The sequence below is a fragment of the Lates calcarifer genome, linkage group LG19 (assembly GCF_001640805.2).
Source record: "Lates calcarifer isolate ASB-BC8 linkage group LG19, TLL_Latcal_v3, whole genome shotgun sequence".
In the NCBI taxonomy this organism is placed as follows: domain Eukaryota; kingdom Metazoa; phylum Chordata; class Actinopteri; family Centropomidae; genus Lates; species Lates calcarifer.
In genome coordinates this window covers 18,977,170-18,994,420 of record NC_066851.1, presented here as the reverse complement: position 1 = coordinate 18,994,420, position 17,251 = coordinate 18,977,170, and the positions used below count along the sequence as shown (strand labels likewise).

Here is a 17,251-nt window from a genome sequence, read left to right as displayed (position 1 = left end):
TCTGGACATTCATTTTGTTTTTAGGGTCAGAATGTGACATGTCAAGAGAAGAGAGTAATGGAGAGTCCATATATTATAATAAACTCTTAAAGAACTGTTTAAAAATGTTGAACTACAGTAAATCTAAAGAGCAAATGCTTCATTTACGCAGATTTTTGTACAGTTTGGATTCAGCTGAATGAAGAAATAGTGACTGGTGTATAAATAGACGAGTATATAACATGATCTAACACTGTATCATTCGTGTACGCTTTTCACTTCAGAAGTTTTAAGGCATGTTTCAGCTTCTTTACAGCATTTTTGAAAATCATTACATTTCCAGAAAGAAAAAAAACATGGTCATTATCAAACATATCATATATATAGCAATCGACAAATATAAAATGACAGCTTACTGTACTTTTGATTCCAACAACTTTTCAGGAAGTGGCTACATTTTGAGATCTGTGTCCTGTGCCTGGAGTCTTTCCTCACTCAGGGAACCCAGATTTACTGAGTTTACAGATGTCTTCTTATGTCTTTGCATTTTCAGTCGACGGGCCTCAGAAGTGGCTGAGACTGAGCGACTCCTCTTATCCTCTGCAGAGATGTGGTTTGTGTACATGCCAGCAGTTTCTGTTATTAAAGGCTCTCGCTGTGAGTTTGACAGAGGAGGTGTATTTCTGGGATGATTGGAGCTTTCTGTTGGTGCTGTGGCTCAGCAGCTTGAGGTGTGTTCTCTGTCGTGTTTCTCCTTGTTTAGGTGTAAACACATTGTCTGTGGCTACATTTGAAGTGCTACACATGGCATCATGTGCTGTGGTTGAAGACTGGGAGGATGGAAACGTGACCTTAAAATGTTTCTGAAGATTTACGGTTTGCTTCGTGCCCTCCTCATTCCTGGGTCTGGGAGTCAGATTCCAGTCTTTCAGGTTGATGAGTTTCTTCCTCTGCTGTTTGTAGAAGTCTGACAGGGAGCGGCAGCGCCTCAGCTGCCCTGGCGCTGGGTTTCTTCTTAGCTCCATGCAGCTCTGGCTCTTAACAATGGCTCCACTGCGAAGATGACCTTTTGCTGAGCTTAGCAGACTTAAGCTGCTCTTAGGGGGCCTCGGTGATGGTAAGGTACAGGGCAGGCTTCTTGGTTTACTGTGGAGTATAGTCTTAGTAGGGCTGGAGGAGGGCAGGGAGGGAGGGTGGGCAGGGTACTCTGGGGATGAGAGGTGGCTTGACTCAAAACCTGAGGAGGACCTGCTCATGGATGAAGAAGTCTTTTTGTTCCTTCCTGAAATAAACAAGTGCAGTGTGTGCAGATCATGCAGATGCCAGTCAGCTGTGATATGTATTCGACTTAAACACAACAAACAGCAGAGCACTCAGTGTCAGGAAAAGAGTGGCTGATGCAATAAGATGCCTGAGAAAAGAACAGGACAAAAACAACATCTACATGTGCGCTAAAAATGAATGATGAATGAAAGACAAGAAGCAAGCAGTCAAGTCTGGTAAAGCATGGAGCAATTTATTCCTCACGCTCAACCATGACAGAAGCACACGTCAGAAAATGCAGAGACTTTAGACCCTAACCCTGTCACACTTCAGTCAGAGGTGTTAAACTCTGTCCTTTCACTGTGTTAAACCACTTGTCCTAAGTCTGCATTTTAGTGCATTTACAATTATACAAAATGCCATATTTTAACAAGTATAATTATACTATTTAGTAAATATTTTAATTGTTCTGCATTATGCAGTTTTCAGGCACATCATAAAATATTGTGCAACATTATATTTTACTGGACTAAAAAAATATACACACAAACAGCAAAATCTTAAGAGAAATACACTATACAGTGTGGCTGATCAGACACTGCTCTATTACCACATGACCTTTGACATTCACAGAAGCCCTCATTTACAGTAAGCACAACTCTTTGCATTTTGACAATTTTAAGACTGAAGCTAGTAACCACGATAAGAATGATATAGCTATGAATAAAACAAGCATTCACAGTAAGTACTGTATGTACTGCAATTACTGAGAAGAGTTATTTTTAACTATTTATATCTAGAGTTTTGTTTCAACACTCTTATCACACATCGGTTCAACAGTCACCAATTTCACCAAACGCAAAACCCACCACACAACTCACAACTGCAGATCTATTTTGTGAGAAGATCTACGAGCTGCTCCACATATAGATTGTTCACAGGTGTGAAAAATGTCTTTCAATGTTGCCCATTTTAAAATTATGTACGTGAACTTTCAAGTCCCATTATAAACAGAGAACCCTGTGTTATCTCGTCTCCATTTTGAATATTATATTGAGAATGCAACGCTTGTAAGGAAAGGCAAGTAATGTCAATTCTCAAAAGCACTGAACAGACAAAAAAGTGACCGCAGAACAGTTCGATGATGCAGAAACAGAGGAAAGTATGACTCAAAGAAGAAGAAGATGCTTTGGGAAAAAAAAGAGAGCGCCAGAAGTAAATGTGACGATAGCAGAGTCTTTTCCAGAAGAGCATGAAAACTGAATTTGGTGACTTGGAATGCTCGAGTGTCAAGAAGGACCGAAGACCACACCGAGTCTTTGTAGTGAAGGATGAGGCAGAGGTGGGCAGAGGAGGAGGAGGACAGTGTTCACAGGCGACTCAGACTGTCATTACCGTTCTCCAGGTTCTCGTTACTCTCGTAGCAGCCTGAGTCTCGTGGGGAATCTCCCATGAGGCCACGCCTATCCAGGAGCAGCTTCTCCTGGGAGCCTCCAGACTGACTGCCTCGCTCTGGGTCGCTGCTTCCTGCAGGGCACAATACCACCAACAGGGGGCAGACAGTTACATCTGATGATCTCAGTGTGCATTTGAAGACAGCAGGGGTAGGAACAATAAGAGATACTTGAATGAATTACTTTAGTTTAGAAAGAAAAAATAATTATAAATATTATCACAATTGACAGATGTGACTCTGCAGGTGTGATTTGTTTTTGACAGTAATTCTGGTTGTGCTCAGGTGAGATGTAACACCCTGTTTATTACCTGACCCACCATCATACTCTTGCAGCAGCTCCACAGCCGTGAGCAGCACAGCTCTGTGCTGGGGATCTCTAATGTTCAGCTCATCCAGGTCCTCCTCCTCTAGCAACTTGAATGTGTCGAGATCCTCGTAGCCGTTAAACAGGAAGGTGGGAAGATGCTCCTGTAGAGAGAAGAGGATGGATGATGCGCAAACAGATCGATAAAAAAAATGTGGGAGGAATTAATTTGAACTGTAGATCAGGCTTCCACAGAAATCCAACATTTAGTATTTTTCTCCAATTCTTAAAATAACAAATGTTGTCCGATCCTGAGGTCGGATAAGGCTAGAGCTAACAAACAGCTCTCTTAATTTTGCATAAAAATGAGAAGCATCAAGCCCTGGCTCTGTCCAAAGTAAGTGTGATTTAGGTCATGTTATGAGGTTGTTACTTTGAGGTTGATGCGATCAAGGAGCTCCTCCACAGAGGTGGGTTTGGGTTGCCGGGCCCTCCTCCTCCTGCGCGTCTTTTTGGGCTTCACCTCCTCTTCATTCAGGACATCCACATAAATGAACTTGAAGGTGCCGACTTTACCGTTGAGCATCCCCATCCATGTGCCCATCGGTGGCTTGCTGATGATATCAATGACGTCCCCGCTCTGAAAAACACACGACCAGTGAGGTTTGAGTTTCTTAGAAGAGAGCAACTCATCACAACAAGTATCGTGTGATTTACTGGATTGTTACTGTAGACAGACCTTCAGTTTGAGGGAGTCAGTGTCATAGGGGCTGGGGGTGAAGTCAGTGTGAACCAGAGCACGCCCACAGAAAGGTCCGCGGTAAGGCAGCTCATCCTCTTCCCCGTCCTCAGACTTCACACTCTCTCTGTTGCTGTTGGAGGAGTCAGTGGTGCCTACTGTCTGACCACCTACACAAACCACAAGAGAACAATGAGCCGCTTCAAAACCACAAGTCTCCACGGGTCTCTTAGTATTTGAGAAATATTTTTAATATGTCTTTTAATTTGACAGAAGTGCCAGATGTTTCTCGGTTTTACACAGAAAGTTTAGACTATCTAAAAGCCATTTAATGTCCATGAAACGTTTGTCTGATAAACACCACACATCTGGTGTTCCAAGGTCAAGTTAAAACAAACACTAGAGAATTATTTGCTAAGTACACCCAGACCTAGCACACACACACTGTAAACACACAGACGTACTCATGGAACTTTGTCCGCTGAGGGAACTCCTCAGACTTTCTACTGAGCCTCCTGGCTTCAGTTTGGGTTTCTCCAAAGAGTCAGAATCTATCTGAGGCGAGTGAGGGCAGCTGGATATGCGGTCTGGGCTTGACTAAAATACAGAGAAAAAAGAAATATATTTATCATTACTATCTGCACAATCTATAACAGTAAATCAGATATATGCTTCTCTGCTGTAATGTGATATACTGACTGTACATACCTGTTCAGAGAGAGAACAGTGGTATCTCTTGGATATGTGTTTTCTCATCGTTTCTCTCACAGACTTGACCTTTTTGCCCAAGGAAATACGTGATGTTGGTGGAGACTTGACAGCATCTCTCACACCTCCATCTCCATCTTTGTTCTGATTTACAGACAAAAAACAGTAAATAAATACACAATTCTAACTACTTTTGATTCAGTTCATGTAAATTCGGAACAAATGACAGTTACGTACAGTGTCATCATTGTCAGAGATTGGATGTACTGAGCGACTGGTCAAGTCAAATCCTCCAAAACTACAAGCTCTCTGTGAAAACAAACACACACATGACAAATGAGAAGGTGGAATCAGAAAATGTTTGGCATGTAATTTTGAATTTTAAAAAAAAAATAAAAAAAAAAATAAAAATAATAATAATAATAATTAAGACAGTGTCTGGACTACATCTTATACTGGGTTGGCAGTCGTTTACATTTAACAGGCAGGTGGTGGTCAAACTGGTGGCTTATAAAATACTAACTCAGTTACCAGTTAGGTTAGGACTTGATGTGATGATGCAGGGTGAAAAGGGATAGGAGAAGATTAAATATGTGTGTGTGTGTGTGTCCGTCTGAAACTTGGATTTTCATTGATGAATGGGCCATTTTGGGACACACAAAACTTCCTGTGATAATCTTTAAGCTGAATTTGGGTTTTCCTTATGCAAAGGCTCCTCTGCACTCACCCCATGGTGGCTGAGTGGGTTGAGGATACGGTGACGGAGCTCTCCATCAGTCACTGATCGAGCGAGTTTGGCCTCCTCCTCGTTACAACCCTCTGTATCAGAAAATGAAGAGCCACTGCCTTCCCCTGGCTCCCTCACCTCCCCTGTTACATTTGTCTCCTGGAGAACAGGGCTCTCGCTGGACTTGCTGAAGGCCTGGAAGATTTTCTGGCTGCTGCAGGTGTCCAGACTGCTAGAGGAGGGGGAGGTGGTCAGGCTGTCAGAGTCCCTGTCGTATATGAGCTGCTCCTGCAGAGCTGACGCCAAGGAGTCCACAGGACAGACTGCATGCTTCTTCAGCACACCTGAGTACAGGGAGGTGCTGGCATCTCCACAGGGAAGACCATCTGTGTTAAGGCTCTCTGGTAGGGTGATTTCCATACAAATACAGTTAGAATTTCATTGAATGTCAGATATAATCTACAGTAGTCATAGTCATCCAAGGGCAATACTACGGGAAGTTCACCTTCAGAATATGTTTTTTTTTAGGTTTTGGAAAATTACCATAACCATGCTGAAAAGTACATACTCTCACAGACTTTTACAACTAGTGAAAACACATGATAAATACTGTTATTACAGTACATAGGCTTGGCCAAAACAGTAATTAGATCCAGCACAATTACTGATATTTTGTCTAGACTCTGTATCACATTCAGCACTGTGGTGTCCCAGGTACACTATTTCCTCCTAATACACTGTTTGTTCTTTCTGTAAACACCTGTTGGTTTTTGAATCTTTGCCACCTGTAGCGCAAAAGATCCACAGACTTGCCCTGAATAAAAACTTCTCTCATCATCTTTTTTTTTTTAAATGAAGAAGCATCACACAGTATGGCAGTGAAAATGTGACCATTCAGGGGTTTCTACATAGACTTCAAAACTAAAATGGCTACCACATCCACTTCAGCTTTGTGAGATAAAGTGTGATGGTGTTATTAGTACCCTCTGCTCCAGGCCTCTTGGACTCGTCAATTCTGATCAGCTTCTTCTTCACCTTCCTGGTCGAGTTGACCAGTTTATGAAGTCTCCTGAACGTAGCAGATTCTTCCTGTTCAGTTGTCTGACAGGTCACAGGGCTGATAGAAGAGACAAGTACGAATTTTATTTATAGGAAACATTTCCTCTCACTTTCACTCTCAGCTTTGTAGTTGAGGTAAAATAACACTGTGGGTGAATTCCAGATGTTGCCAGCTGTAAAGTCTAATATTTTGGATATGAAAAGAGATGCTCTCCATTTCTACTGACTTGTATTAAATTAAAAAGGTATTTAAGATGTGTGTTTGCTGCAGATGCTGCTGAGCCTTCTGTGGAACCTACTTCCAAATATAAAACTGTGGTAGGAAACCACAGTGATGACAGCAAAGGCCATGCAAACAGCTGCACCATATAGTCTGCATCACATCAGAATATAAAAGGCTTTCTACATGTGGGAAAAAAGAAATACTAGCTGCTTGGAAATCACCTTAACCATCATTTGAAATGATGGTTGGTTAAAATATAAGTGGTTCACATTTGAAGGCTCGGGTCATATATTCTGTGGTTTTAGCTTCTGACCAAAACATAAGCCTTCTGTACATCCCCGAATACACGTCAAAGGGCAAAATGAAGCTGACTGTTTTATCTGTAATAAAGAAGAGTAAGTCTGTGTAAGAAGAGGTGGTTTATAAATAATACACATCACACAGAAAGAGAAAGTGAGAGGAGAACATACACAGAGCAGAGAGAGAAACTGTCAGGCCATCCAGATGAATCTGAAAAATGTGCCCTGAACCTGAGCCCCCTAATCACCCCACCCGTGCATAAAAGAGCTGCGACCTGCATAACAGGGCCCTGTGCTGAATCCACCCGCACACTACAGCACAATAGGGGGTTAGTGCTTTGACGGCAATGAATAGAAGTCCGCCCAGTGCCCTGCAGTTGGGAGAGTGCCCTGAGCTGCAGGGCTTTAGAGGGGCCCCGGTTCATTGCCGGGACAGGGACAGAGGGAAAAGAGAGAGGCGCTGTCAACAGCTCAGCAGCCTTGGCACTGGTCGATCAGAGTCCCTCATGCACAACACACTGCCTGAAGTCGTGATCCGGCGTTAAAAAGCAACTAAGGTGCCCTCAAACTGGGAACTTAGAAGACTTACGTTGCAGTTGAACGACTCATTTGTGTTGGGGCTGGAGGGATCGGTCCACTCTGTGAGATCAGACCTGCACGTCTGTCTGTTTTGTATCTCAAACTCCTTCAGCTGCAAAAAAAGACGACCCTGTTATAATACATGATGCAGCACCATAGTACATCTATAATCTCCCAGCTGTTTACCAGTTTTATTTGTAAAAAGAGTTCTCAGGGGACTTTTGGCAAAAGTGCCTTAAAGAAAATTTGATATTTGAGCCATTTCATCAGTGGCAATGTTCAGCAAACTCTTTAAGTTGTGACAAAGCAGAAAGACAAATCAGCTGTAACTTCAACATGACGCCAGCGAAGCGTAAAGTGGAGAATTTGAGATGCATGACTTCATACCCGTGCAAGGGCTTCCTCTATAGAAATCATATTCTCCTTCACCATCATCATCAGCTGGATACGCTCCTCATCGCTCATGGTAATTTCACTGGCCACAAAACCAACATCGTCACCTGTAAAAAGATTAGAAATGTCAGCTGACAAATAATGTCAAATAATAAAAATGTGGAAATACGTCAATGAGTACAGCAGGTGCTTTTCTGTTTTTAACTTGACACACCTTTTGAAATCTGACGCATCACTCCTTTCTGTGATTTTCGGAAACTCTGCCAAAAAGACTTGCTCTTTCTTTTTCCATCCCATTTTCCTACACAGAACAATGATTCAGTTTAATTTAGCAGAGCAGAGAAAAAATATATCTAAAACACAAAGTTAAACAACAAAACTCAGAGCAGGTAAACAATAATAGATATTATATATATGTCCTTACTTACAGAGTTCACAAAAACATAGAGGCATAAATCCAATATTTAGTATTTAAAAGGATTCACTCAACAGTATCATTGCTATTATGAAAGAATATATGCTGAATTTAACAAACCACACTGTAATGCAAACATAAACACCACTTCAGAATAGAGTGGAGAAAGTCACATTAATCAGATTCTACTTACGATAAAGTATAAAATATATTATAATCTATATGAAATCTCAACATACCTCCTGATGATCCATCATCAGAGCTAGATTTGTGCACAGGAAACCTAAAAATTCAAACAAAATATTTACTTCATTTGAAGAGTTCAAATTGGGAATCAAATCCCTGAACAAAACAGTACCTGTTTTCCAAAGTTATTTTCTTCATTTTCCCTGCTATCCCACCATCTCCCTCAACATGTCTTTCTATCCTCCAGATTTGCGTCAGATTAACAAAAAAAATAAATTACAAAATAAAAATCACAAAAGCGCTCTGTCCCTCATGACAGTAGCATCATAGTAAAGTCAAATCAAAGTAGTCAAAACAGATGAAAAAGACTGGCTGCTCTTGGCTGATGAACAGAGGTCAGTGCTCCACGGCCATTGCAGGAACAATAGAGCCTTTTCATGTCCAATCGGGGTTTTGCAGCAACAGCAGCACTAACGTGGCCTCTGCATTCCCTGCACACTTTCACCCTCCCTCTTTCTCTCTATCCATCTGTCTCTCTCTCTTCATCTCTCTGGGCTGTTTGTTGTGTATAACTGTCTGTCTCTTACAGTCTCTCTCTAAGCTCACAGTTGTTGCTGGTGTAGGTCTACAGCCAAAGTGGAGGTTCCTACCTGACCACAGATACATAAAATACCTGGACAACTATCAAACTTAGTCACTTATTTCCCTGACACTGAACAGATGTGGTTTGTCATCTTGTCTTAAGGAAATGTTAAACTATCTATGACACCTACTTATTGCACTGGTTTTAGACTTGTTAAGTGACTTGTTAAATTGATACCTTCAGATCAAATTTATTTGTGTAGTTCTCTACGGGCTTCAAATTTACCACAGAAAGTAATGACATCAAGCCACCCCACACACTATGATGACAACAAGATAACTTTCCCTTTCCCTCTGCCAAGAAAAAAAAAGGTGTCACTTGTGAATAAACAAATTTAAATCATGATTTCAACAGATTTGAAAAATTACTCAGAATAGGAAGAAAAGACACATTTAAACTTAACAGACATCAATTTAAAACATAAGCGCTCAAAAACTTTACTATAAAAATAATGTGGTTACAGATACTGGTAGCACCAGCTTCTTCCAGCATTATGTATTAGTCCCACTAGGGGGAAGTGTAAGTTTCCAGTGAATCCTGATTGAATACAGGAGTCACAGAGGGAGATTTGTCTCTTGTGTTCTGTATCTGCAGACAGGCCTATAGACAACAAGAAAATCCTTGAAAACATGGGTATATTGCCCAATTTTCAAGCTCATTTCTTTTTAACAAGCTTAATCAAATCAATGTGTTGCTTCATCATTAGTCATCACCCAAATATCTTTCATCTTGATCAGCTTTCCAATGACAAAATATGACTAATCTTCGAAATCCTTTAAAAGAGACAATGGAGGGAAGGAAGGAAGTTCAGAGGGGACACAGAAATGTTTCATAAATGTGACTGGAGGGCACAAGGAAGCAGAGGAAACACACATGTCCACAGGGTGACAAAAAGATAACACAGCAGAGAAATCACAGTTCAACTTCCAAACGTGACTTAAATAAATAATGACAGAGTCTGTAAAGCCACAACACTACACATTATCTGGACATAATAATAGTCTCAGTCATTTATTATTATCTATAATAGTATTTACTGCTACTTAGTAATAGTAGCAGTCAGAGGCCCTGGTCAAGGATGCTGGGCCTTTCTGGTAGCCGAATATATATTAACATACTGATGCTGCGGATTTCCAACTTTCATTTAAAAAACAAGTTTTATTGGAATCAGTTTTACCTTCTTTCTGTCTCTGGAGTGGATGTGGTACTGCTGAGTCCGAGGGATTCCTTAAGGAGATTTTAAAAAGTGTGAATATAAATACACACAGAGGCAATGCTTAAATTTACCAAGGTTTTTTTAAAGGCAGTTTTAAATTGCAGAATTTTCTTTTCCTTCTAAGGAAAGAGAATAGCTTATTATTATTGTTACTCGGTGGCAACAAAACCCACATAGTGAACTGGTCACATTTTACCATGTTTTAACATATGTTCTCTAACATTTAAGAACAGTCTCAAGGTCAGCTCTCTGCATCACAGTCAGTCAAATGTTACTTTTCAGTCTTCTGCTTTGGTTTTGCTCAGGATAATCATGACAAGGCAATTCCTCAGCTCTTATCAGTCTGCTGACGCACAGAGGAGGAAGTTGCCTTTTCCTGGGGTCTGACACACTGAGCGCTGGACACTCACCTGGATCTGAGAGCGGAGCTGCACTGATGTGGCCACTGAGTCAATCTTTCCCTGAAACACAGGCAGGGGAAGTGGAGGAGTAAATTATAGTGTCATCATAACATAGAAATAGAAACAATATTCAGCTCACTGAATTAGCCAGTCCACAATATGGAATAACACCAGTTAACAGTTGTGTGCACCTGGTTATGATCTCTGCAGTTGCTGAACGACAGGTGTCTGAACCTCACTGGAGAAAATTAATAGTATTCTCATTTCTGTATGTTAAGTATTAGCCTAGGTTAGCTTAGCTGCGGCTGGCTGTTACTGCATACTGAATAAAAGATGTGAGTGGTATCAATCTTCTCATCTAATTCAGATAAGCTTATTTCCCAACATGTCAAACCATTCCTCAAAAAGAAAGCGTGGTAAATGAGCAAGATGACAGCAGAAAGAACTTCAATCATTTAGTGCTGAGAGTTCAGATTTTTTTGATGAGCTAGGGTCTTAACTGACAAGACAAAGACTGATAAGACTGTTTACCATCTCGGCATCGTGCACTACTTTGCGTTTCCGCAGCTCCTCCATCCTTTCACACACGTCACTGAGGGAGGTGCCGTAATACTGAGAGTATTCCTGAGCCAGGTCATCAAGGTTCCCCACTGAGCCATCCTGCGAAAGATAAGAAACATTCAAACACACACGTACACAGATATGAGCACAGACCAGAAGAGGAAAACGACACCCCACAGATGTTGAGTGAAATGTCAAACAGCAGGCAGACACTGTAAATACTGACCACTGTCATGATAAGCCATTGTTTCAAGCTTTAGTATAGCGAGCAGCAACACAAAGAGCCAGGAAACATTGAGATAAAGCGCAGGGAGGGTAGAAGCATCACAGATGTCCAGCTGTGATATTGCCTCCCGTCTTCACCGGTTGTCTTCCTGCCTGGTGACCCCCCTTCACCTTGTCAGCCCTACTCAGAACCCGACCCCCTGGCTAGAGGAAGCACCGTGTGACGCAGCTGCAGCTCTCACTCAGCTCTCCTAGAGTGATCAGGAGTCGTCACAAGAGGCCACGGTTCAGTCTACCGTAAATCACAAGAAGCAGAGTCACTTGGTCAGATGAGTTTTTGTCTTGACACGGAGCAAACTGCTAAACGTGACCCCTTTTAGTTTCCTAGAATTGTGCGACTTGAAGTTATATGTTTTTTTATGTGGGAAGAGGACGAATGAGAGATAAATCATCTCAGGGAATTTTTGCTGAGGGTTGGTGGCTGGTTTCCTTGTCAGGGCAATGACCCTAGTTCAAGACTAAAGAGGTATTTTAAATCCAGATAACTCAAACTGTCTCTCAGTGAAGACCTTCCCTTGCTGTCTGCCATGTGCTGCTGTGCAGGTAGCAGGAGTATTTTCACTGAAAACACCTGCCTGCTGTGTCTGGATATGACGCTCTGAGAGAGGTAAAAGTGAACCAAAATATAACAGTAAAGCTGTGGGCAAGAAAACCACACCACTGTCACTAATAGCAACTCCTTTCACATACAGTCGTCATGTAAACTATTTTTCATATGAATCTATTGATAATAGCTGCTTTTAGGGAGTAACATATCCAAACTTAAGTTGTGTTTTATAAAGCCTGGTTTTAATTATGTTGGATTGAATCCTTTATATAAAGTTTCAGGCCCAGTAAAGGTGGTGGTAGAATCTTTACTTCACCATTTTTGAGGATGTTTAACAAAATTACAAATTGTCCATTTAGCCTAAAACGTACTTATTAACAATTCCATGTACTATAGTTTTTAATTTTTTATCCTTTGTGTTTTCGTTTCTTTCCTCTCTGCTGTGTGTGTATGTGTGAATCTGTTGATGTGGATAGTGAGCTGCTGCGTACAATTGCTCTTACTGGGATAAATGAGATAAATGATACTGTTGTGTGATTGAATAAACACATAGTCATGCAGTTCCTGCAGAGCAGTGAGACAACTTGAGTCATTCATGACTTACACAAAGAACTAAAGACAATATGACAAATAAAATTAAAAAGATTATATTGTGGGTGGTACAGCATCATCCTCATCATGCCTGGCCACATGTTAAGACTAGGCAGATGAACATAAGCTGTGTCTAATCTTCAGTAATAGCCATCCGGTATGTCCATAAACTATTTCACGCATCATTATCATTATTATTATGTTTCAGTCATGCCAGACCCTGAAGGTATGCAAATGTGACTGCTGAAAACAGTCCTCTGCAGTGAAAACCAATACTGTGGGCTCACTTGTCTCGTGGCATGATAGACTGTAACTAGCTCAACTGTCCAGCAAAGAGATCCATTCATTTGGTAAATGACATGCCCCCGGGTTGAAAAAGGCCTGAAAATCTGGCTGCTGTTCATACAGTCAAGAACTGAGGCTGAGGCCGACTGAGAAGCTCTGCACTGTGCCTGGCTGCAGCAAATCTTCTGCCTCAGACAGCCACTGATCCACATAAACAGCCTATTGTGACACAGCCACATGATATTGCATTGCCGTGAGTGCTTATTAGGCACGGTGCGTGTATACATCCCTGTTACAGATGAATGTATGAATGTAAACACAGCTTAGGCCTATGGAAAACAAACTGACCTGAATGTTAAATCAAATAAACAATATGAGTCCCGTTCTCGTGCCAAAACTTCTCACAGAATGGTAGTTTTGGGGAAAATATTCCAGTATGCTGTCTCCAAATTAATGGTCTCTGAGCCAAAACTGCAGCATGAGACATCAACCACAGAGGCTTGAAGAGGAGAGTGTGGTGTCACATTTCTCAGGCGCTGAGCATCTCACAGGCAGACAAAAGATCCATGTGCCCCGAGGGCCTAAAGTGTCTAATGAGTGTTTTTACAGTTCCTCAGTCCTGTCTCACCCTTTTAGGACAACCAGGCCTGGGTGACAAAGTATCAGCAAATAATTTGTACAGCTTTATGCTGCTTTGAACCAGAGGTGTTGTAAGTAGCTCTGCCTTAAGACGTCAACACCAAGATTATCAGAGGGTTCAGACAGTTAAAGACCAGAATATAATTTTCTATAACTGACAGCTTCTCTGATAATAAATGTCCTAGGAGAATTAACTTTGCCAACTCAAGTTTGTCAGAAACTATAATCCGCAGAATACCACATCTGGACTGACGTAGCAGAGCAGCATTTTTGCTAAACAGGGCTTAGTAAAACCAGATTGACTGAAAATATCCCATTTAATGTCCTTATTTTGAAAGTTATCAAACACATCTCACACAACAGTCATCTGTCAATCAATCCAGAAACTTTATTTAAAGAGACTGTCACTGCATGGTTTTAGCTCAGCAGTGAATCCAGTGATATAAACATCACTGACAATGCCATGAAAGACTATTGAATATGTCTTCAACAGAGTATTGACTGATTGTTTCTAAAGATCATGTGAGATCATCTGACTAAAACAGCAATTAAGCCCACAGAGAAAGTTTAAGATGGAAACACAAAGTTGTCTTTTGAAACAAGGCTACATAAATTGAATTTTTCCTCAATGGATCTTCAGGAAAATACCAGCTCTAACCATAGGACTGCATTCCAGTACAAACATAAAAATACACTCACCACAAACAGGGATCTAGTTGCCAACAGTAGCTACCCCAGCACTAGCTGCTCCTCAGTTGCTCCACACCGCTGTAAGTGAAGGGCTTCGTTTTAAAACTTAACTATGTTCACTGAGTGGGGGACAAGGACATCCTGAAGTGAAGGGGAGGGGTGTCCGGCACGCATAAATCAGAGGGAGCTTGGTTGAGAGGAGGTTGGGGGAGTTTCAACCACACATGACGCTGACGCTGCTGCTGGGTGGGGCTGCTCTACTCCCTCCAGCTGTGGCCCACAGGGACTGGCTGACTCACATGTTCAAATAAACCACCACCTCTTAGTGTGTGAGAGTGTGCCTGCATGTTTATGTCTGCAGGAGGGTAAAGCGATGTGTCAGGCCAATGTTGGCTTTGTAAGAAATGCTGAATATTGACCAGTTATGTCTCCCTCTGCTGATATGGAGGTTTGTCTCTTACCACAATCCTATAGAACTTTGTAAATCTGTAATGACATTCTCATGTGTTAGCCAGTGTAAAACATTAAAAGGTGAGTAATATGATCTGTTTGATAGTAGTATAGCTGCCGCATTTTGTACAGTTTGGATTTTGTGGATTATTTTCTGATTTATGCCTAAAAAGCTCTAGACAGAATTTGTGTCTGAGTAAGAGAAAGAAAAGAGAACACTGCCTGTACAGGCAGTCTGTACAGGATATATATATATATATATATATATATATATATATATATATATATATATATATATATATATATATATAAGAAAAATAAACAAACAAAAGTAGGGCAAAAATAAATATTACACACTGACAACAAGGTAGATATGTAGATTACTCATTTCCATGATTCCTCCTGTCCCTCTTCCTCCACCACCAGAAACAATATTAATTTTAAAAGATACAACTCCAGCGGCTTGTTAACAAAATACAGTAAATGTCTGAATGTTGACCAGACATGTTCGGTACCTCAAAACCTTTTTCCGCACTAGCAGTCTGAACACCAGCAGGTGGCAGCAAATAGTAACTCTACATCAACAACTTTCAGTTACTCACTGATGTGCCAGTGACAGAGGGCTGAGGGTAATGATGGTGAGTTAAAAAGCTGAAGTGAAATTGAACACATTGAAGTGAAAACTGAATACTTCCTTTCACTATAAAGTGTGGTGGTGACAGGAAATCCTCTGCGTGCTAATACTTAATGCTATCAACTTGCAACCAAGTCTTGTAGTAGAGGCAAACAGATGCAGAGGAAGCAGCTGCGAACCCTACTCACTGCTGTAGTGTTTCTACAGATCAAAAATGGCATCTTTATATATCCTTAAGGCATCAAGTAAGTATCAGGGGAGTGACCTCGTTTGCTTGTAGTATTAGTCAATGAGATTAAGAGTGGAGAAATAACCCTCTGCATCTTTGTCTAATCATGACTCTACTGCCTCTAATCTTTAGTAACTGATCACTGACTCCAGAGCAGCGAACGGCAGCAGCAGGAGGTAACAATACCAGTGACAGATCTGCGGCAGGAGGCAGCAGATTATGCTGAGCTGCAGACGGATGGTGGAGATGGTGGAGGGCTACGCTCTGCTCATGGTGCCAAGAGGCCGAGGTAGCTCTCGCCAGAAAGGGCAGTTTTCCGCCTGGCTACACAGTGGCAGGCTGCATGTCACCTCGGAGCACAGGGTGAGTCCAGAGATGGACGCCATTCCTCCGTGTCAGCCAGGTCCTTTACTATCACCATCAGGTCCCCTGTGCCGACCTGGAACGCCTGAGCACTCATCTGAGCTTTGATCCCAGCGGAGATCACTCTGTGCTCAGGAGAGCGACACAGTTTATGTGTCTGTTGATAGACAAGCACATATTGGCAGTGATAGCATCACATCACATGGAAAATTTCAAAAAGCAGATCATATAATCTGAATTTGAGTCCAATTCTAAGGTGAACCCTGAGAAGGAATTATATATTCCATGTTTTAGAAAAAAAAGAAGCAGTCTTCTTTGTAGCTTCTTTTTTGATGTCAAAACTGTCTCTGAGATGTTTTCATAAACAGACATGGTGCAGAAATATCTTTGGCTTGTTAAGCTACTGTAGAATCAGAGAAGAGTTTCACATGTTAGCAGTGATATGTATTATAAGTGAAAAAACATGTGTGATTGTGAGAATGACTGCTGTTCCAGAGCACCTTGGGGCCCAGTCTGGATCGACAGCCCGGGGCTCCCTAAAGAGAAAGAGAGGATCAGAGGAAGAGCTTAACCATTCATGTCTGAGTGGTAAGTGGGTTGTGACAAGTCCCAAATGAGAGTTTGACGAGAAGGGCTGTGCTGTGACATGCATGGTGTCAGTCACAGATACACACACTGCATACAGAATACCTGGTCTTGTTTGAACTGCATTAGCGAGGTCTGCAATACACAGCTCTGATTCCACTTTTCATCCTGTCAGTCACTGCGCAAATATCTCTCACTGCAGACAGAGACAAAAGATCTGCTTCAGTGCATATGCTCTCTTTCTGTATGGGATGCAGAGAGAAATGACCACACACAGGTGTTTTTTGCATTAGGAGATGATAAGACTCATAGTTAGCAACAGTCATTCCGAACCAGGATAGGAGGATAATGATTTATCCACTGTCAAAAATACACAACAAAAATAAAGACAGCTTCAAAAAAGCAAAAACTACAATGTCATCTTCTGCTGTGGAGAGAAAAATAAAGATCATGCCACTAAGGGAAACCAGCCAGTGGTCCAGATTAAAAAAGGATGCCAGTGAAACTCCAAAGAAGATTAAGAGGGCAAACCAGAGGCACCGAACAAACCTTTTGTCTAGAGCACTAAATCTTGCAAATCTGATGGGGATTTTAAACATTATCTGAAAACACGTAGTCCAGATTTAGATGCAGGAAACTAAAGTCTCCGTAACGCCCCCAGCTCAACAATTTACATTTGGAAATATGTATAATCTGTTATTGCAAAAGCACCCTGTGGATTGTGCTGGAACTCAACTTATTTTGAAGCAGCTTTTGGATTGTTCTGATTCCTTGGAGCATGTTTAATTCAGCAGTTCAGAGA

The 17,251-nt window shown here is 41.4% G+C and overlaps 1 protein-coding gene across 1 annotated transcript in view; it reads right to left on the bottom strand.

The window, feature by feature from the left end:
- Positions 1-48: 48 nt before the first annotated feature.
- The window catches only part of sash1b (SAM and SH3 domain containing 1b), a 42,944-nt gene continuing 25,741 nt past the window's right edge, over positions 49-17,251 (bottom strand). The window contains exons 3-19 of the mRNA XM_018703709.2: positions 11,122-11,250; positions 10,600-10,650; positions 10,151-10,200; positions 8,384-8,427; positions 7,944-8,030; positions 7,724-7,836; positions 7,347-7,448; positions 6,160-6,277; positions 5,177-5,577; positions 4,687-4,758; positions 4,450-4,593; positions 4,206-4,338; positions 3,742-3,911; positions 3,436-3,642; positions 3,016-3,166; positions 2,638-2,769; positions 49-1,261 (exon numbers count right to left, since the gene is read on the bottom strand). Of these exons, the coding sequence (XP_018559225.1) occupies positions 573-1,261; positions 2,638-2,769; positions 3,016-3,166; positions 3,436-3,642; positions 3,742-3,911; positions 4,206-4,338; positions 4,450-4,593; positions 4,687-4,758; positions 5,177-5,577; positions 6,160-6,277; positions 7,347-7,448; positions 7,724-7,836; positions 7,944-8,030; positions 8,384-8,427; positions 10,151-10,200; positions 10,600-10,650; positions 11,122-11,250 (2,793 nt within the window). The 3' untranslated portion in view covers positions 49-572. The remainder of the gene's footprint in view (positions 1,262-2,637; positions 2,770-3,015; positions 3,167-3,435; positions 3,643-3,741; positions 3,912-4,205; positions 4,339-4,449; positions 4,594-4,686; positions 4,759-5,176; positions 5,578-6,159; positions 6,278-7,346; positions 7,449-7,723; positions 7,837-7,943; positions 8,031-8,383; positions 8,428-10,150; positions 10,201-10,599; positions 10,651-11,121; positions 11,251-17,251) is intronic.